The 21608-nt window shown below is 35.4% G+C and overlaps 1 protein-coding gene across 3 annotated transcripts in view; it reads right to left on the bottom strand.

Moving 5' to 3' along the window:
• Positions 1-3171: 3171 nt before the first annotated feature.
• Positions 3172-21608, bottom strand: part of fmnl3 (formin-like 3) — a 47412-nt gene continuing 28975 nt past the window's right edge. For 2 of the 3 annotated variants that reach the window (XM_073822916.1, XM_073822918.1), the window contains 15 exons: positions 19634-19735; positions 17117-17471; positions 16642-16725; positions 15736-15860; positions 15449-15651; positions 14812-15046; positions 14376-14444; positions 14202-14282; positions 13985-14114; positions 13138-13298; positions 12957-13058; positions 11944-12036; positions 11699-11822; positions 8734-8865; positions 3172-5431 (listed from right to left, as the gene is read on the bottom strand). In XM_073822916.1, coding sequence (XP_073679017.1) covers positions 8774-8865; positions 11699-11822; positions 11944-12036; positions 12957-13058; positions 13138-13298; positions 13985-14114; positions 14202-14282; positions 14376-14444; positions 14812-15046; positions 15449-15651; positions 15736-15860; positions 16642-16725; positions 17117-17471; positions 19634-19735 — 1956 coding nt within the window. In that variant the 3' untranslated portion in view covers positions 3172-5431; positions 8734-8773. The remainder of the gene's footprint in view (positions 5432-8733; positions 8866-11698; positions 11823-11943; positions 12037-12956; positions 13059-13137; positions 13299-13984; positions 14115-14201; positions 14283-14375; positions 14445-14811; positions 15047-15448; positions 15652-15735; positions 15861-16641; positions 16726-17116; positions 17472-19633; positions 19736-21608) is intronic. The other variant, XM_073822917.1, reaches the window with a different exon arrangement.

Here is a 21608-nt window from a genome sequence, read left to right as displayed (position 1 = left end):
ACCCTGATTTCCAAAGGAAATGCAAAATCTACTTTAATCAGAGAACATAAGTTTGGACCACTCAGCAGCAGTCCAGTCCTTTTTGTCTTTAGCCCAGGCGAGACGCTTCTGACACTGTCTGTTGTTCAAGAGTGGCTTGACACAAGGAATGCAACAGCTGAAACCCATGTCTTGCATTCGTCTGTGCGTAGTGGTTCTTGAAGCACTGACTCCAGCTGCAGTCCACTCTTTGTGAATCTCCCCCACATTTTTGAATGGGTTTTGTTTCACAATTCTCTCCAGGGTGCCATTATCCCTATTGCTTGTACACTTTTTTTTCTACCACAGCTTTTCCTTCCCTTCGCTTCTCTATTAATGTGCTTGGACATTTGGGGTTTTCATTAGTTGTCAGTTATAATCATCAAAATTAAAAGAAACAAACACTTGAAATATATCAGTCTGTGTGGAATGAATGTATACATTGAATGGAATTAGTAAAATAAATCGACTTTTTGAAGATATTCTAATTATATGACCAGCAGCACCTGTATATAAATTTTTGTTTATACAAATTTCACAATTTCTTTACACCTGAAGAAAGAAAGATCTTGGAAGACAATGGGGTATGTACATTATCTGTAAATTTGTGTTCTGGAGGTGAACTAATCCTTTAAAAGGGTCCTGAACTGGTCAAATCAAAATGTCCTTGATCTGTTGACATATAAGAGGCCATTGTACTATAAAAACATCCTGTAAGTTTCAGAACTCAAAACTTTATCATTGGTCTAAAAACAACTTATATTAAAGCCAATCTGTCACAACAACAGGTTGTGGAATGTGCCACTTTATGATGTAATAGTTTGGCTGAACCAGAGATTTATCTTACTATTGGGAGATGACAGGGTCTGTATTAATTTTAAATGTAGTGTAACAGTCAACTTGGATCATGTGAGCCTTGATAACCAATCAAATAAAGCCTCGACATCACTGAATTTCAGTCAGAGTTGTGCAACACTTTATGGCAGATCATGTTCCATGAAGATATTTTGTAAATTTCCTACCGTACATAAATCAAAACCTAATTTTTGATTAGTAATTTGCATTGCTAAGAACTTCATTTGGACAATTTTTTGATCCCAGATTTGATGAAACTGGTTTTGTGGTACGGGGTCACAAATTATAAACTATTTCCTCAAAAAAGCTGTCTCCTCCATTGACATCTATTTAAAAAAAAAAAAAACGTGTCTGGTCCCGTGCTGGCAGAGTTAGCTTTAGACATTATGCTTTCTTAGCTAAAGGTTGCAGGCTTTTTTTTTAGTGGCTTTGGCTTAACACTGCATGAACGCTTGCTTCTACATCACTGCCTGTTTAGCCCCGCCCACCTTTAGCGCCTGTAGTAAGTAAATAATCAGAGGCAAACAGGTCTAAGCATGAAACCAAACTATTAAGTATTACTATTAAGAGTTGCTGTGCTAGTCATTCTAGAAAAATGCTAGCAACTTTCTAATCATGTTAGAAACATGCTAGTAACTTCCTAATCATGCTAACAACATGCTAGAAACGTTAGCAACTTGCTAATTATGTTAGCAACATGCTAGCCATGCTAGAAACATGCAAATAACTTGATAATCATGTTAACATATTCTAGTAACTTGTTAATCATGTTATCAACATGCTAATAACTGGCTAATCATGTTAGAAAGGTTTAGTTTTAGCTCATTTGAACATCTGTAGTCTCAGAAACAAGGTTCATGAAATCATAAACATCTGTTCTAATGGGATTCATGTACTAGCCTTATCAGAAACACACCTAGACGGCAGTTTTGATAATTCACAGCTAGCAGTTGAGGGGTATAGACTATTTAGAAAAGATAGAAATCAAAATGGTGGGGGTGTTGCATTTTATATTAGTGAGAATATTGCAGTTACTCCAAGGGAAGATTTGATGGGCAGCGATATTGAAATGAAATGGTTACAGTTAAATATTCAGTTTAACAAACCCATTTTAGTGGGCTGCTGTTATCGACCTCCTAGTTCAAATGTAGATTATTTGGAAAACATATGTGATAACATTGAAAAGGCATCTGCTCAAACCAAAGATATCTTTCTTTTGGGGGATTTCAATATTGATTGGTTTTCCAAGAAGTGTTACTTACGTAGAAAGCTGATTACTATAACTAATGCTTCTAACCTCAAGCAGATTGTTACACAACCCACAAGAATTTCTTTGACCACATTTTTACAAATGTATATGAGTTGTGTTCACATGTCATCTCAGTTGGAGTAGGATGCAGTGATCATAATTTAATCATCACAACAAAGAAAACTAAATTGCATAAATCTGGTGCAAGGATTGTCTATCGAAGGTCTTATAAAACGCTCGATCCTAATGCGTTTGTGGAAGATGTTAAAAGGTCCACTTGGTCGGCAGGTTTGTGACGAGGAGGATGTTAATGCTTCTTTACGTATTTTTATGGATAGGTTTGTGAAAATAGTTGACAAACATGCACCAATTAGAAAAAGGTCGATAAAAAGAAATAATGCTCCTTGGTTAGATGCTGAGCTAAAATTTATAATGAGGGAAAGGGATAATGCCAAAGCTGAAGCTCTAAAATCTAAAAGGGATATGGATGAAAGGTATTATTGCAAGTTGAGAAATAAAGTAACAAAGTTAAATAGATTAAAAAAGAAAATATATTTTAGCCAAAAGATTAGTAACTCATCAAATGATAGCAAGCAATTGTGGAAAGTTATAAATGAAATAATGTGTAAAAAAAAAACAAAGTGTTCTAATATGTACTTGGAAACAGCAGCAGAAATAATCACTAAACCTTTGGATATAGCAAATTATTTGAATGACTTTTTTATAAAGAAAACTGCAAATTTAAGATCTAGTATGTCATCTTACCCTAACGATTCACCATGTAATAATTTCATAAATAATAGATCAACTGGATGGCAAAATTTTCAAAACTGTTGCTAACATCCTGTGTAAGCCTAGCAGTCACATCTTTAATAGATCTGTGCTAAGTGGGGTGTTTCCTGAAATTTGGAAGCAGTCTAAAATTATACCTTTTTAGATACGTCTTGCAGATGTAAATGCATCTGTGATGTGCGTGTGCTATCAGGGAGCTCTATTCACTCTGCAGTGCACTGGAATAAGGTATTGATGAAGTTGTTATAAAGACAAAGTCGAGTCTCAAATATTTTTATTTGCCACTTCAACAGAATATCCAGTTAACTGCTGCATTCCTTGGTCCATTTCAACCAAATAACATTAAAACTTTGGTACATTCATCTTGTGCTTTGCGTTTTCCTCCCAAATGGCTTGATTTAGTTAATGTCCAACAATACATAAAAAATTCAGTCTAAGAATAACTCCAAGAACACACAAAAATTGTTAGTGTTTAAATTACATCGTTCCTTTCTCTTGAGCTTTAGTCATATTGTAATATGTCCCTTTTTTTATAAAACAGACACTTCCGGTGCTGGCTTCCTTTTGGTCAGAACGGCGTTCCAAAAACTGACACTAAACACCTGTTTGCGGCAAAGTTTTCTTCCTGTTCTTTAGCAGACTTCAGGGCAATTTTGTCTTTTCTAGTGGAAAGACACCACTTAATGCATTTTTAATAATAATAATAATTACTAACCTTAATATCTAAAACGTTTGTGACCCTGGACCACAAAACCAGTCATAAGTAGCATAGGTGTATTTGTAGCAGTAGTCAAAAGTACATTGTATAGATCAAAATTATACATTTTTCTTTTATGCCAAAAATCATTAGGATATTAAGATCACGTTCCATAAAGATAGTTTGTAAATTTCCTTCTGTAAATATATTAAAACCTACTTTTTGATCAGTAATAGTTGTATCTTGGCCAAATATTGTCGTATCCTATCAAACCATTCATCAATGGAAAGCATTTTTATTCAGCTTTTAGATGATGTATGAATCTCAATTAAAAAAAAAAAAAAAAATACTCTTATGACTGTTTTTTTGGTCCAGGGTTTATGTAGAGAATTGGTTAGCTCAAAGAATTTCAAATTGATCAATATGTGTGTACAAGTATGAGACTATGTTTCTCTCATCACATGTGCCCGCATTCTCCACCAATATGTAAAGGATTAATTACATATGATTCTGTTCAAATTCCCTATTGAATCATATTCGATTCCCTTTGAGCTAAATTATATGTAATTAATCCCTTACAGTTTAGTTTTATAAAAACAATAAGCACTTGAGGCCGCACTATATTGTGAATATAACCGAACAAAGCACCTATTCACAATAAAGTGCAGCCCCGTGTAAGTTATTGCTAAAATAAAGCTAATTTCATGTCAAACCACTAGTTGGATAATCTTCGCTTATTCAATGATAGTGCAACGTAATCTTATAAAACGTTATTGTTGGTTTAAACCAAAAAAATTAATTCTTCCAAACCATAACGACTGTCCTTCATTTTACTAACAAGGGCAACTGGTTTAGAGTTAACAAGTACAAACTGCACACCCAGAAGATTGTTGTATTATCTTTACAATCCTGGAGTGATTCCTATTGGATATTTTTTTAAAACAGTAAAATGCATTTATATACATAACAAATCTGTAGAGTAAAGAACGGATCAGAGAGTTATTCTCTGAGAAGTTTCAAGACATGGCATAGGTACATGCAAGGTGAAGAAGGCACCATCAATACAAGGCACATGGTCAGTTAAACAGAGCTCTTCTTCAGGCTCTTTTGTTAAAGCTGGATAACTGCATATTATATTTACATTAAGCAGAGAAATGTTACAACATAATGAGTATAAACTTAGATACATTAATATTGGCTATGAGAAATAATACTGACTCAACAGAAAGGCACTTCTTTGTAATCATAGTACTGGTCTGGGTTAAATACTGGAGACCGACTAGTCCGCTCCAGGTAGTTGAATAGGATTAACAAAGCTGTACAAATAGGCCTGAAAGTCAGTGACCTCAGACAGAAAGTCATGCTTACATTGCACAATAAAAGGAAATCCACATTAATGGGCGCGAGATCCCGATGGAAGGCTCTTCAGGGTCAGCAGCTAGTGTTACCGCTGTCTGTGTGTCAACCACAACAAGCTTTTTTTTCCTGTGCCAACGCAAGCTTTTATAGACGCTCCTCAGGATTTGCGTTCGTGAGGCCGCCCTTAATGTCTGTGCTTTTATGGCTTTATTGAAAGAGCCTCCAGTGCAGAATCCAAAAAGGATTTCCATAAATAAATAACAACTTCCCCACCCCTTTAAAACCAAAGACACTGGTTTGATCCTGCACTTCCATCAGTCATTGTGAATTGCAGGAAGATGCCATTTCAGAAGAAAGCGGGGGGAGAGTAGCAGAGGGTGAGTGAGTGAGGGGTCTTTAGGGTCGCTTCCACCCATTCCGGATCACCGCGTCAGCTCGCAGGAAGGGCTGGCTTCGGAGATCTGTGAGTGGGGAAGGGAGAGAGTTAGAGTTAGACCAGGGAACGCTCAGGGTAGCAGGGGTCATTCTCAGCACTTGAGCTGGCTGCTGATATTTCTGCTGTCTTTGAAAAGGTTGAAGCAACGCAGAATTCTGCTGCTCTTACTTTCCTAGATCTTAAAGGAACAGATCACCCAAAAATGAAAATTCTGTCATTTATTACTCACCCTAATGTTGTTCCAAACCCGTAAGACCTTTGTTCATCTTCATAACACAAATTAAGATATTTTTGAAGACTCAGATTTCATCAAGAAACAAGTTTGGAACGACATAAGGGTGAGTAATTATTGAGAGAATTTTCATTTTTGGGTGAACTATCCCCTTAATATCAATCTCAATAACTGCTTCTAGCATAAACATAGGCATGGCCCTTCACTTAAAGAAGTAGTTCACTTTCAGAACAAAAATTACAGATAATGTACTCACCCCTTGTCATCCAAGATCATGTCTTTCTTTCTTCAGTCGTAAAGAAATTATGTTTTTTGAGGAAAACATTTCCCCCAGGTTTGAACTTTCAAAATGCAGCTTCAAAGGGCTCTAAATGATCCCAGCCGAGGAAGAAGGGTCTAATCTAGCGAAACGGTCGGTTGTTTTCTAAAAACATTTACAATTTTTTAATCTCTACACAGAGTACACACAGAGCTAGACAAGACGAGCATTTGAGGTTAAAAAGTATATAAATTGTAATTTTTTTTTAGAAAATAACCAATCGTTTTGCTAGATAAGACCCTTCTTTCCTCGGCTGAGATCGTTTAGAGCCCTTTGAAGCTGCAAACTCGGGGGCACCATAGAAGTCCATTATATGGAGAGGAATCCTGAAATGTTTTCTTAAAAAAACTATTTCCTTACGACTGAAGAAAGAAAGACATGAACATCTTGGATGACAAGTACATTATCTGTAAATTTTCATTCTGAAAGTGAACTACTCATTTAAAGCACACACAGTAAAACACTAACAGAGACACAAAACAAAACACAATCACTGCAGTATGACCATTCAACACAAATATGTCTGAACTGATAGATTCAGTGTTCAGCAAGGTCTTTAAAGATACTATAACCATATATTTCCATATATAATGAAACACTTTACCACTATGTAACCATTACATGTAGATCTTGCTGAACAGAACACAGATTTGCATGCAGGTGACAGACAAGGTAGACAAACAGCACAGTGCAAATATACAGCGGACAAACACAGCTTTACATGCAACAGTGATGACAAGAAAATAGAGATTTCATTCCTGGATCCTTTCCAAAAAGTCCTAAGAAAATACTGAAGAAAAACTAACTACAAATTTATAGTAAAATAATCTAAGGTTTTGTACAATCCAGTTATTAGTTTTTAATTATATTTAATATTTAAAAGTTTATTTAAAAAAAAAAAAATTGTAAAAATGTTGTAAGTTTCTACAAATAAAAATATGGAAGGCCATTTGAGAAAAAAGTCAGAATTGAGAGATACAATTGTGAACTTATATGAACTCACAATTGTGAGTAAAAAGTCGCAATTACTTTTAAAATTTTTTATTCTTAGTAAAAAAACAGAACTGCGAGATTAAAACGTTGCAATTACTTTTTTATTGTTAGTAAAAAAAAAATCTGAATTACGAGATGTAGTTCAGAAATGCGAGATTAAAAAGTCACTTTTTAATTTTTTTTATTTTCAGTAAAAAAATCTGAATTGCAAGATTAAATCTTAGAATTCTGAAGGGAAGTCAGAACTGTGAAATTAAAAAGTCGCACTTACATTTTTATTTCTTATTCTTAGTAAATAAACAAAAACAGAATTGCAAAATGTAATCTTAGAATTCTAAAAGGGAAAAGTCACAATTACTTTTTATTCTTAGTAAAAAAAAAACAGAATTGCTTGATATAATCTTAGAATAAAAAATAAAAAAAATAACTGCAACCTTTTTAATCTTGCAATTCAGTTTTTTTACTAAGAATAAAAAAGTAATTGCGACTTACTTTTTAACCATGCAATTCTGACTTTTTTCCTCAGAATTCTTAATTCTTAAAAAAAAAAATGCGAGATGTAATCTTAGAATTCTAAGGGAAAAAGTCTTCAGAGTTTAAAATTGTGAGTTTAAAAAGTCGCAAATACTTTATTCATAGTACAACAAAAATCAGAATTCCGTAATGTAATAGAATTCTGTGGGAAAATGTCGCAATTACTTTTAATTTTTAATTCTTAGTAAAAAAAAAAAAAAAAAAAAAAAAAAAAAAGAATTGCGAGAATCTTAGAATTCTGAGGGAAAAAGTCAGAATTGTGAGATCAAAAAGTCAATTACTTTATTTTTTATTCTCAGAAAAAAAAATGAATTGTGAGATGTAATCTTAAAATTCTGAGGGGAAAAAGTCAGAATTGTGAGATATAAACTCAGAATTGTAAAATGTAAACTCGGAATTGTAAAAATAAAATTGGGTTAAAAAAGCCAGAATTTACCTTTTTTTCCTCAAAATTTAAAAAGTTTATATTTCACAACTTGCTCTAACTTGCTTTCAAAATTGTGAGAAATTCAAAATGGTTAAATACCTCAGAATTGGATTGCGAGTCAATGTTTTTATTTTGTGGAAAAATATACAAATATTATAGCTATTATCTTATATTTTTTGACACATTTACAAGTTTGATAAAATATATATTTAACAATGCAAAAAAGCAATATTTGGCCACATAAGCTTCAGCATTGTAGCAATGTGCAAAATGTAGCACTGCTAAAGCAACTGAGCTGACGGTAAAAAGGCAGACAGGAGCAAAGCGTCATGAAGCTCCATGATGCCTTTCTTACCCTCCAATTATTTTGTGCTCAAATTTACTCAGATTAATCCCCTGTTCTGCTGGAAAGGTAGAACAAAGAGTTATGGGAGAGAAGATGAGAGTTAGCAGGTGACAAACCAAGTGAAACATAATAAGGACTGTTACACAGGCCAAATCTTTCTGGACAATATGACAAATAGAATGTATAGTAATATTAAATCAAAAAAGCATATGTAAACATCAGTCAAGCAACATTTTTACAGTACAAAATATATGATTATATTATATACTTTAATACTTTTCAGTCCATTTGTCATAATTCCCTTGAGAAAGATTTGGCCGGTCCCTGTTTCAGATCTGTGAACAGCCACAGCTCGTGTTTCCCACTATTCCATCGTGCCTAGGTTAGTAGAGGATGCTGGGTAACCAGAGTGACAGAATGGGTCATGCGAGTGGTTGTATGCATGCACTTTGCAACTTGTAAGAGAACGGGACAACCTGCGGCATTAGGGGCAGTTTTTTGGGGGGGTTTGGGGGGCTAGCAGATGGACTCGTCGAAGAGGTTGGTATCGCAGAAGAAGCGAGAGCCCCGTTTGGCCGTGCGGGCTGTGAAGGGCACACTCTTCAGCACTGAGGGAGGGAGGCAGGTCAGAGACAGAACGTTATATCTGAGGTTAAGAAGGAGCATGTGTTTCCAAAAGAGAAACCATTTGTTTTGACCCAAGCAAATTCCTGGCTTTTTTGTGCAAGATGTTCTCAATCCTATTTAACAGTGATAGCGATAAAATCTTCTACACCATCGTTCAAATATTCAGGGTCAGTAAGGTCTTCTATTCAGCAAAGATGCATACAATTATTTAAAAGTGAGAGTAAAGATATTTATAATTTTGCAAAATATTTAAATATGAAATATTTTAAATAAATACTGTTCTTCTGAATTTGTCTTTTCACAAAAATATTAAGCAGAGTAATGAATGTACACTGCCGTTCAAAAGTTTGTGATCAGTATGAATTTGAATGTTTTTAAAGAAATCTCTAATGGTCATCAGAAAAAGGAATATTATGAAATATTATTGCAATTTAAAATATAAGTTATTTCTGTGATACAAAGCTGAATTTTCAGCATCATTACTCCAGTCTTCCTGTCACATGATCCTGCAGAAGTCAATCTAATATAACATTTGAAACAGTTGTACCGTTTAATATAATTTTGGAACCTGTTATAGTTTTTTCAGGATTCTTTGATGAATAAAAAGTAGAAAAAAAAAACTGAATTGCAAGATGGAATCTTAAAATTCTGAGGGAAAAATTCAGAATTGCAGAGAAATTACAGAAAACGTCAGAATTGCGAGATTGAAAAGTTGCAAGTTCTTTTTTTATTTTTTCATTCTTAGTAAGAAAAATCAGAATTGTGAGATTAAAAAAAAAATTGCAATTACTTTTTTTTTTGTTCTAAGATTACATCTCGCAATTAATGCAAAGAATAAAAAATAAAGTAATTGCGACTTTTCAGTCTCTCAATCTTTTTTCCCTCAGAAGATTTCATCATGCAATTTTTTTTACTAAGAATAAAAAAGTAATTGCAACTTTTTAGTCTTGCAAATCAAGATTAAAAAGAATTTCAAGATTTAAAAAAAAAGTCAATTATTTTTTTTATTCTTAGTCAAATAAATCTGAATTACAAGATGTAATCATAGAATTCTGAGGGAAAAAGTCAGAATGAATTAAAATAATTAGTAAACGCAACTTTTAAATCTCGCAATTCTGATTTTTTTTCCCCTCAGATTTCTTAGTTTGAAAAAAAAAACTGAAAAAAAAAAATAAAAAGTCAGAATTGCGAGATTAAAAAGTCGCAATCAATCTAATATGCTGATTTATTATAAACATTTGAAACAGTTGTACTGTTTAATATTTGTTTGGAACCTGTTATAGTTTTTTCAGGATTCTTTGATGAATAAAAAGTTAAAAAGAACAGCATTTATTCAAAATAGAAATCTTTTCTAACAATACAAGTCTTTACTATCACTTTTTTTTTAATCAATTTAACAACTTTGAACGGTACTGTATATTGTTAGAAAAGATTTCTATTTTAAATAAATGCTGTTCTTTTAAACATTTTATTCATCAAAGAATCCTAAAAAAGTATCACAGTTTCCAAAAAAATAAAGCAGCACAACATTCCAACACTGATAATAAATTAGCATATTAGAATGATTTCTGAAGGATCGTGTGACACTGAAGACTGGAGTAATGATGCTGAAAATGCAGCATTGCTTTACATGAATAAATTATATTTGAAAGTATATTAAAATGGAAAAATTCTATTTTAAATTGCAATAATATTTCACAATTTTACTGTTTCTTTCTGTATTTTTAATCAAATCAGCCTTGATGAGCAGAAAAGACTTCTTTAAAACTTTTGAACGGCAATGTTTATAAGAATGCATATTAAAATGATTTCTGAAGGATCATGTGATACTGTGGACTGAAGTAATAGTTGCTGAAACTTTCACTAGAATAAATTTAATTTTAGAAAATACTGAAAGCAACATTTCACAATATTACTGTTTTACTCTGTTTTATGCAAATCAATGCAACCTTTATGAGGTGTCTTTAAAAAACATGAATGAAATCTTACAGATCCCAAAATTTTGAACACTACTGTATATCTCAAGTAGAGGAATTTATTTATTTTTAAGCAAAAGCTACTTTGTTAATTAATTAATGATTAACTGAGCACAGGATACGTGGGTAAACTTTAAAAGAATAAAATATTAAAGTATATGTTAAACATGTTCAAGTAAAAATTCTTTAAAACTTAAGCATTAATAAAGATTAAATCCTGATTACTTTGTGACTGGGGTAACAGCAGATGAGAAAGGTGAATATTCTTCATTTTGTCAGTAATATCTATGGCTTCATAAGGCTGGGATGTTGTTTAAAAAACCTTAAAATACTAAAAAGTCGCCTGGTGTGCACAACCTCTGGACTACATTTAAAGAGCCATTTTTGGCATTTTGTTGACATTGCAGCATCAGAAAATCTCAAAAGAATGAGAGTTTGCCAAAAAATAAACAAACAATCAAAAAATATTCAGTATCAGTTAATAATATAAATAAATAAATATAAATACCCTTAACTAAAAGCATTATGGGAATGATAGATTATGATCATTTGTTATCAAAAAATGAATTCTCAAGTATTTCCTGCACAGTCCTGTACAATTTATTTACATACTTTATAAAGAGAACCACTTAGTATAGCATCTAATTACCTCCCTGAGAGTTGATTAAATTTCTGAACCATTGGTTTTAACTGATGTGCACTTGTAAAGTGTGCCGATTGAGCTGTAAGGGCCGCTGCTTAACATAACAGACAGTACACTGCTGATGTGGAGATCTGCGGACCACCACAGTGATTGTGGACCCCTGGCTGATGGGTATTGTAGCCCTGCCTGGCCCACCTGTGATAATGTCTTCGATGGTGCCATCTTTGCCCTCATATACAGGCCGGTGGTCCTTGGCCTGTCTGCGCCGGAGCTCTGCGATCAGTTCGTGCTGCTGCTGTCGCTTCTTCTGAGCCTGGACCTGCAATGAGAAAACAAGGTATATATTTACCACTAACATTATCTGTAAGAGCTTTAATGAGTATAATTGCTGTCTAGTTTCCTAATTAAAGCCAAAAAAGTTCTCAGCTCTTAGATTTCACCTTGGGGTCATGCTGTTTGGCTTCCTGCGCTAGTAGTTTTTCTCTCATGGCTTGCTCTTGTTTCTTCCTCTGTTCGTTTTCCTCCACAGCCTCCTGCAGAAAACAACAACAGTTCCGACAAAGAGGTGAGTGTGATCCGGGTCCTGACACTGCACAAAACACAGGCCACGGCCTCACATCTAAACAATCACAGCAAGCTCTGAGAAGGGATATGAATATGGACACACACAAACGCATAGAGATCTTGGAGCTTTTTCGGTTCCTCGTGTAGACTCATAAATCCAGCAGCAGAACAATGTGAGGAAGAGGTGTGTGTATGCGTGTGTGTCCGGGTTAGAGGCGGTGAAGGCAAAGCTCAGTCTAAACACAGCAGCTGCCCTTAAATCTCAGCCCAGCTGCCCCTTCCTGTTATTCACCCTCTGCTAACGTCTGCTACTCCACCCCAGCGCTCTGACGCTGATGCTCCAACAGGGAAGACATTAAAACAAGGATGGCCAAAGGATATAAACTGCGTATCCATTCAGGGTTTGAACCTACAAAGGCCAGGGGCCAGTTGCATAAACTTAGTCTCTATGTTAAGACAGTGTCTTAAGAACTCGTTTGACCAGCTAGCAGATAACTAAGGGGTAATCAGTCTTATATTTTGGATCCAACTTAGACTAATCTAAGTTTTTATGTAACCAAATTTTCAAAAATTTGACCAGTCTTAAAGAAAAAAAATGAATGACTAACATTTAAGTCTGTCTAAACCTTTTATGCAACTGGCCCTCGATCTTTCACCGCATCATGTTTACTAAACAAGATCATGTGGACGGCTCCTTCCTGTCCTCAATGACCTGAAAGCAGGTCGGGTTCATCTTTCCCCTTGAGGCTTAGAAAATAAAAGTTGCTTCCTGATCTGATAAGTACACAGAGGCACAAATGTGTTTTCTCCTTGTCACAATATGAAGATTCATGATTGTTTAGTGCAGCGCCTAGAACCACTGAGTGAATCATTTAAAGGATTGCAGTACCTTGTAGGCTCTGATGAACCGTACAAACACCGGGAAGAACACAGAGGGCGGTGTGGTTTTAGGACTCTCCCCGAAGTAAAGCACCACATTGTTGAAGGCCTCCTGTAAACGGATTCAATTTGAGATTGAGATAATCTGGTTTTGTATTCAGAAAGTGTTTTGTAAAAGACAAAAAGGACACCTCAGAAGTCTTGGCGTCTTTTTGTAGTTTGTCCAGCTGTGTATCGCTGGTCTGGAGGAAGCTCTTGAGTACAGCGTGGTCGTGCAGACTGCACTCTCTCCTGACCAGATCCATGCCCTTACCCAGCTCCTTAACGTCCAACAACACGTTCTCCAGCGAGACTGTAACAGAAGATTTCGAATTAAAGAGCAGGTCATCATGTCGAGAAAACACTGTGTTCTATGCTGTGAAAGCAAGTTTGTTTTGTTTTGTTTGTATTGCTTTTCTAATCTTGGCTTTTATCTTTGGGTTCTAATCTTCTTTATTTGGACTAACAAGCGTCTCTGAACCACAACCTTGCATTCCAGGGTGTAAAATTGGTATTCCAGGGGCTAAATATGACATTATTGGGGTAGCTTTAACCCCCGGACATCAAAAACAACCATGGACTTGGCAACACAGATGGTAGCGCTTGCTAACTTGCTCAAGTACTCCTTTCTGTGCCAATCACAACAGGCTTGGCCAGCTGATCAATCAGAGCAGAGTAGGCTTATGGAAGGGAGGGGTTTACAGACATTACACTCAAAGCTGATTTGAACTGTTTTGAAAATGATTGACAAATGACTATAAATGTATATGCTAAGAAAATTACAATGTTTTCTGACCTTAGATGCATTTAAACCTGTTGTAGGGGGACTCCAAAACAATATTAGGACACTTTAAAAAAAAACATATGACTTGCTCTTTAATGCAATTAGAGTTAAAATGAAGTTAAATCCAAAGAAATTCATATTATTCATAGTATTATTCATATATTTCTATAAGTGGGCCATGGTCAGTTCAAATTCCTACTCTGAAGGACACAGACCTGCTGCAGCCTTATCCACAAAGTGCAGTTCATTGTAGAAGGTAGCCAGTTCAGGATATTTCTCTTTGACGACCAGAGCTATGTAGTGCAGCAGTGTCATTTTCCGGTCAGTAGATTTAGTATCTAGCAGCTGAGAGAGAACAACATCAGCATGGGTGAGAACAGCACTCTTATTCGACTACAACATAGCTGAAGCCATTTCTACACTTAAGCTCACCAGATCCAAACTCTGAAGTTTGAAACCATACACCGAGCCTCTTTTACTACTGTTCATGTAGTTGCCCAGGGCCAGAATGATCTGTGGAGACAAAAAAAAGACAGTTATGCATAACAGGAGAACATTTCAGATGATTTAGAACTTTTAGAATGTGCCAAAGTAGTAGATATTTACTTCAAGTATCTTCTTTAACTTTGGAGAAGACTTTACTGAAGCTGATGCAGCAATGATGGCGTTGAGTTGCTGTGGATTTAAATGAACAGATGTCAAATTTGATTTGATCAGGGTGACTGTGATATTGCCAAGAACGTGTCCCTAGATCAACATCTTCTGTAAAATTCCAATCAAACAAACTAACCCTATACTTAACCCCAAGCCTAACAACCCCTAAAATCAGAAGGAAATGATAGGTTGATAAGTTTATGGCTCAATTTAACCCCAAAATGTGAACAAGAAATGTTGTTCCAGGAACGTTGGTCAAAAAACTATGTTCACAAATATCTTTGCAACCAAAAAATCACTGTGGATTGGTCATTCTTCACTGAAAATCTATTTAAGAAACCCACAAAATTTCCCAACTTCCCATTTGTTGACCATCATAGTTGCTCACCGGGGTCAGCATGTTGACATTATCATTGAAGTTGCCCACAAACGTGATGATGCTCATTCTCTGAGTGAGCCGCTCAATCTTGCTGAAGAAGAGCATGAAACGGTCTTCCTCAGCAAGTTGGTCCAGAGGTCTCCTCTCGCGCTCGTACTGACGCAGTAGTTTATTCTCAGCCTCCGTGGGCAGAAACCGCATCAGGCATTCCACAAAGTCCACTGGCAGGGCTTTCAGATCAAACCTGCAACATGAAAATTGCATCATATAAATCTCAGAGGAGATTTTTGAGAAGGGATAGTTCACCCAAAAATACAAATTCCGTCAATAACTTCTCACCCTTACGTCGTTCCAAACCTGTAAGACCTTTGTTCATCTTCGAAACACAAATTAAGACATTTTTGATTAAATCTGAGAGCTTTTTGACCCTCAGTAGAAAGCAACACGTGACATCAGTGTTTCAACCTTAATTTTATGAAGCTACTTTGTAAACTAAAGTTCTCAGATTTCATCAAAAATATCTTAATTTGTGTTCCCAGGATGAACAAAGGTCTTAACAGTTTTGGAACAACATGAGGGTGAGTAATTGACAGAATTTTAATTTTTGGGTTAACTATCTCTATAAGACACTTGTATTTGTGCGTACGTTTGAATGGCTTTGCAGATCTCCTCTGTGGTCTTGTTGGCCTTGCGCAGAGTAATGGCCAAGTTCTTTGAGCGATTGGCATCCAGCAGCTGCACTTTGTTGACAGTCTTTTGGGAAACCTTGCTCTTTGAGCATGAAACATCCACCACAGGACCCTGGGCTTTCGTCTTGAACAGCTCCTCAAACTTCTCCAGATCCAGCTCCTACACAACCAATCAAGAACACAAGGCATGTGTGGAGAGTTTCATGAAGCATACGGTTAGAATAATGTGCATACTCAAGATCACCTCAAGCACACGCTCATCATCGATCTCGTTGAAGACGGTGCCATTGATCTGGTTGGGTTTTAGTGCAGTCCAGTTGAAGACAGGAAGGCGGAACTTGGTTTTTATAGGTTTCTTGATGCGTATGGCTACAAAAAAAAGAATGCACATGATTGTCAGAGATTACTTTTACTAACATAATTGCGTATGATTTGTGACCCTGGACCACAAAACCAGTCATAAGGGTCAATTTTTCGAAATTGAGATATACATCATATAAAAGCTGAAATAAATAAGCTTTCTATTGATGTATGGTTTATTACAGGGATCATCAAATCTGGACCTCGAGATCCATTTTCCTGCAGAGTTTAGCTCTTACCCTAATCAAACACACCTGAGCATGCTAATCAAGGTCTTCAGGATCATTAGAGAATAACAGGTAGGTGAGTGTGATCAGGGTTGGAGCTAAACTCTGCAGCGCATTGGATCTCCAGGGTAAGATTTGGGGAACCCTGGTTTATTAGTATAGGATCATATTTGGCCAAGAAACAATTATTTGAAAATCTGGAATGTGAGGGTGCAAAAAATCTAAATATTGAGAAAATTGCCTTTAAAGTTGTCCAAATGACGTTCTTTGCAATGCATATCACTAATCAAAAATTATGTTTTGATATATTTACGGTAGGAAATTTACAAAATATCTTCATGGAACATGATTTTTACTTAATATCCTAATGATTTTTGGCATAAAAGTAAAATCTTTTATTTTGACCCATACAATGTATTTTTGGCTATTGCTACAAATATACCTGTGCGACTGGTTTTGTGATCCAGGGTCACATTTGTCACTGTGACTCACTTTAATCTTTTGTTCGCAACAAATCAGAGCCAAGATAGTACAGTTCCTATTATTATTTTTAATTTTATTACCTGACAAACCGACACTAAGGATGACTGATGGTGATGGGCCAGGAAGAGGTGGAGGCGGTGGTGGAGGAATAGGAACACATTCGACTATAAAATGAAAGAGAGTTAATACATTAGCATGCATGCATTTTCATCTGTACTCTTAAATCTATTCCCAAACAGTCGCAAGGGCTTAAAAGATAGTTAGTCCCAGTCCAGCTGCTTCCTCAGCAGAAACCGCTCCTTAGCTAAAGGAAACACCCTTAGCTTTTCCTTTTCCTGCTAGGCTTGCAATGACTTGTACATTTAAAGCTCTGTAACTCAGAGGGAACTTAGTGTGCACAGTTGAGCCTTGTTTTTCAGATTTTTATACACTAGAATAACTCTAAAAACATCTCCATAATCTTGAGATTCATGGGAACCCTTAAATATCTGTTTTCCATTATCTCAGATCTCCTGGTCAAGCAATGATTTTCCTGGCTATTCTCAGACTCAGTACCTTCTGAAGGGAGTGGTGGGGCAGGTGGAGGCGGCGGTGGTGGTGGAGGTGGAGCAACTGCTTCAATTGGAGCAGGTAAAGTGACAGCAAGACCTCCACTCCCACTAATGCTTGCAGTAAGGAAGCCAAGGTCTCCCAGAGGTGCTCCAGCTGCTGCTCCACCAGCCAGTCCTCCTCCAGCCAGAGTCTCAATGGCAATGTCCCCATCAGGCTGCTTGCGTAAACGGATGGTGCCCTTCTGCTCCAGCTCCAGCAATTGCTTCTCGATGTTGTTGTGCCGCTGAAAGGCAGCGTCCTTTTCTTGGATCATCCGCCGCAGTGTGTGCACCTGTGAGCTGGCTGACTCATACGTCTCCTGCAAAACCACGAGAATGGCAAGGATGTTAGGGTACAAAGATAGTCCAACACATTTACTGTACTTTTCCCATAGCCTAGCATCTAATACAGTCATACAACACATATAAATTCCCCCAAAATAGTATAGTTGATTGATAGAGAGGTTGTCATTCCCGTTAAAGGATTAGTGCACTTCTAGAATAAAAAATTCCTGATCATTTACTCACCCTTATGTCATCTAAGATGTTCATGTCTTTCTGTCTTCGGTCAAAAAAAGAAAAAGGTTTTTAAGGAAAACATTCCAGGATTTTTCTCTATATAGTGGACTTTAATAGGGATCAGCGGGTTGAAGGTCCAAATTGCAGTTTCAGTGCAGCTTCAAAGGGCTCTACATGATCCCAGCCAAGGAATAAGGGTCTTAATCTAGCAAAACGATCAGTTATTTTCTAAAAAAAATGTAAATGTATATACTTTTTAACCACAAATCCTCATCTTGCACTAGCCCGACCCTACGCATTACGAAAACCCAGTGTTTACAAAGTGAACGTGCAAAGAAAGTCAAACACCCTTTACAAAAAAAGGTCAAAAAAACAATGTTGGACAATTTTGAAGTTAGAAGAGAAAATGAGTTTTTCGCCCTACTCTACCTTTTTTAACCGAAATACACAGACGAAGAACTAACCACATGTGTTTTTTCCAATGTGATTATGTAATGAGTGAAATCACAAACGTGCATCGCAGAGCTAGTACAAGATAGAGCCCTGCATTTCAGCCCGGGCCCGACAGGCCCCAAATAATTTTTTCAGTTTTTAATTAAATTTTGTTTTATAGATATCAAGTCAGTGAGACTACTCACAGAATTTCGGTTTAACTCCTGCTCAAAGCCAAAAATGCAGAAAGTGCATCCTGTTTTTTTTTCTTCTTTATTTTAGAAAAGCACAACGTTTTGTTGACACTGTGAGTGCACACAAATATAATTAGACCCTTTACAGTTCCAAACAATGTATTACTCTTATCTTTATGAGCAAAAATGACAGCGTATTTTGAAATGTTTCCAATGCAAGTGATCGTGTGTCCCGTAAAGCGTGCTTCAGCTTTTTTCTCTCTGCACAAACGACTGGATATGCGTCTAACAGCGCACATTTATATAGGTTAAGCATTCAAACTAACATTGTGATATGCTTGAGCTGTTTTATATCTATAGGTTTAATTTTAGGCAAGTCGTGATGATTTGAGAAGGCTAAATTGATCATACATAAGCTACTGTCTGCCGCTGGTCGCTTGGTTGTTACTTTGAAAACAGGAAAAACGTACATTTAATGAAATAAAAAAATTCTCCAAATGTTTTTCTATATTAACTTAATAAAAACACGAAACGAAATATAATCACTTTGCCATTTCATACAAAACTGAACTATTTTAATTGCTGAAACAGTAGTATAAGCTGCTTTGGTTGAGAATTCTGATAAACTGTCAGACAAGGGCCTGGCTAGGGCCTGAATGTCTCGGGCTAGGGCCTAGATTTTAGACCCGTGCTGGGCTCTAGTATAAGATGAGCATTTGTGGTTAAAACGTATATAAATTGTTACATTTTTAGAAAATTACCTATCAATTTGCTATATAAGACCCTTTTTTCCTCAGCTGGGATCATGTAAAGCTCTTTGAAGTTGCTTTGAAACTGCAATTTGGACCTTCAACCCTTTTAAGTCCACTATATGGAGAAAAATCCGAGAATGTTTTCCTCAAAAACCTTTTTCTTTTCGACTGAAGAAATAAGGACATGAACATTTTTGATGACATGGGGGTGAGTAAATGATCAGGAAATCTTTTATTTTGGAAGTGAACTAATCCTTTAAGGCACAGTTTAGTTGATTACATTGGTCATAAGAGAGAAAAATGTCAAATTTGCTCACTTCTTCAGCCATAGTTAGAAACACTCACAGAGCAGCATTAACCAGTTTTTTGTAATTTGATGCCAAGATCATTACTCTGTTATTATGACACATTTAAACATCTAGTTACCAGACTATGCAAAAGTCACAAAGCATTAATGACATTTTATCATTCAAAACATTTCTCTTACTTATTCATATTACACAAACAAATCATTATAGGAGCTATTTGTATGTCAAGATCTTAAGTAAAGTTGATATAAATGATTTTAAAGTGATTGAGGCCTACCTTTATGACCACCAGCTCCTTGTCTTTGTGTAACAGCTGTTTCTCCAGGTCCGCCACTTTCATCATCGTCTCATTTTCAACATCTAGAAGCTTTTCTGTCACCTTTAACGAAAACAAAGGGAGCACGAGAGAAAACATGACAGCATGAGAGGATGCGAAACAAAAATGAGTGAAGATGGAGAAGGCGGTTCAGAGCAGTGATCCAATAAACATCTCTCCCATAGCCTCACTCTCTTATGGATCAATAATAATATTCCCAGCAGTATGACACAGCAGATGAGACAATATCACTTTCATTTTTGAAGGAGTGAAGATTACACATGTAGTGGAATATTTGGGGAATTCTGTCCTCCTCCCCCAGCAAGAGAAAAAGAGTTGTTGTGTGATTCTCTGGTCATTTGAAGACCTTTGCCATGAGCATAACTCAGCCCAGCAGAAAGGCCCACTACTGAGTCAAGATCAGAGGAACAATCTGAGGTTTGTTTTCACACTGCATGCATTCTGCATACTCAGATTTACAAGCCTTATCTGTTGAGCTAAACACTTACAAGCCCAATCAGTCTGCAAGTCAGATTAGAAATTATATTTTAAGATCTCTATGCACCAAATGTGAATGATTAAGCTATTTATGCGACTTGATGTTGTGGTGAATACTAGGGAAGGGAATAACCCTGATTTTCCTGAACTCTGTGAACTCTGATAAGGGTGAAGTCATTAAGATATTGAAAGTGACAACATGACCGACCCGTGCTTTGAAAAACTTTCCTTAATATTTAAAGATCTGACATAATTTGGAGTAATCATAATATATGCACTACTGTTTGAAAGTTTGGTGTCAGTAAGAAAAATGCAAGGATCATTAAATTGATTAAATTGATCAAAACAGTTAAGACATTTATAATGTTACAAAAGGCTTCCATTTTTTCCATTGAACTTTCACAAAAATATACCAGGATGTTCAAAATTCAGCTTTGCCATCACATGAATAAAACACAATATAAAAATGTAAAAACTTTATATGATTAAAGGTGTAATATTTTAAGAATAAAGAATCTTACGAGAATAGACTAAATATTTCGACAATAAAATCAAATTTATGAGAATAAAGTCTAATATTTTAAATCAAACACTTTGACTTTATTCTCTTAAATTAGAGTAAAATCTAAATTATGAGAATAAAGTCAAAGTACTGTCCCTGCGAGTATAAAATATGGTATGATTTCTGCTAATAATTCCACATATATTCCAATAAATTCCAGTGGCCTGGAAACTTCTGGTGCTCCCAATCCAGGCCATTTGCATGCGCAAGCTATACTCTCAAAATATTATAACTTTAATTGCTATGATAATTCTCATAATTATAATAATTATAATAATTTATTCTTAATACATTCTGACTTTATTCTCAAAACATTTAAACTTTATTCTCTAAACATTCCGACTTTATTCTCAAAATTTAAAATTTTTTCTCGAAACATTTTGACTTTATTCCTAAAACATTTCGACTTTATTCTTGAAAAATTTAAACTTTATTCTCAAAACATTTAAACTTTATTCTCTAAACATTCCGATTTTATTCTCAAAATTTCTAATTTTTTCTCGAAACATTTCGACTTTATTCCTGAAACATTTCGAATTCATTCTTAAAACATTTCAACTTTATTCTCAAAACATTTTGAATTTATTCCTGAAACATTTAAACTTTATTCTTGAAAAATTTCTACTTTATTCTCAAAACATTTCAACTTTATTCTCTAAACATTCCAACGTTATTTTCGCAAATTTCAACTTTATTCTTAAAACATTTCGACTTTATTCTTGAAAAATTTCTACTTTATTCTCAAAACATTTCGACTTTATTCTTGAAAAAAATTTCTACTTTATTCTCAAAACATTTCGACTTTATTCCTGAAACATTTCGACTTTATTCTTGAAATTTCTACTTTATCCTCGAAACATTTCAACTTTATTCTTG

The sequence above is a fragment of the Garra rufa genome, chromosome 18, assembly GCF_049309525.1.
Source record: "Garra rufa chromosome 18, GarRuf1.0, whole genome shotgun sequence".
NCBI lineage: Eukaryota > Metazoa > Chordata > Actinopteri > Cypriniformes > Cyprinidae > Garra > Garra rufa.
Note: the sequence above shows the minus strand (reverse complement) of the source record. Positions and strands in the feature narration are given on the sequence as shown.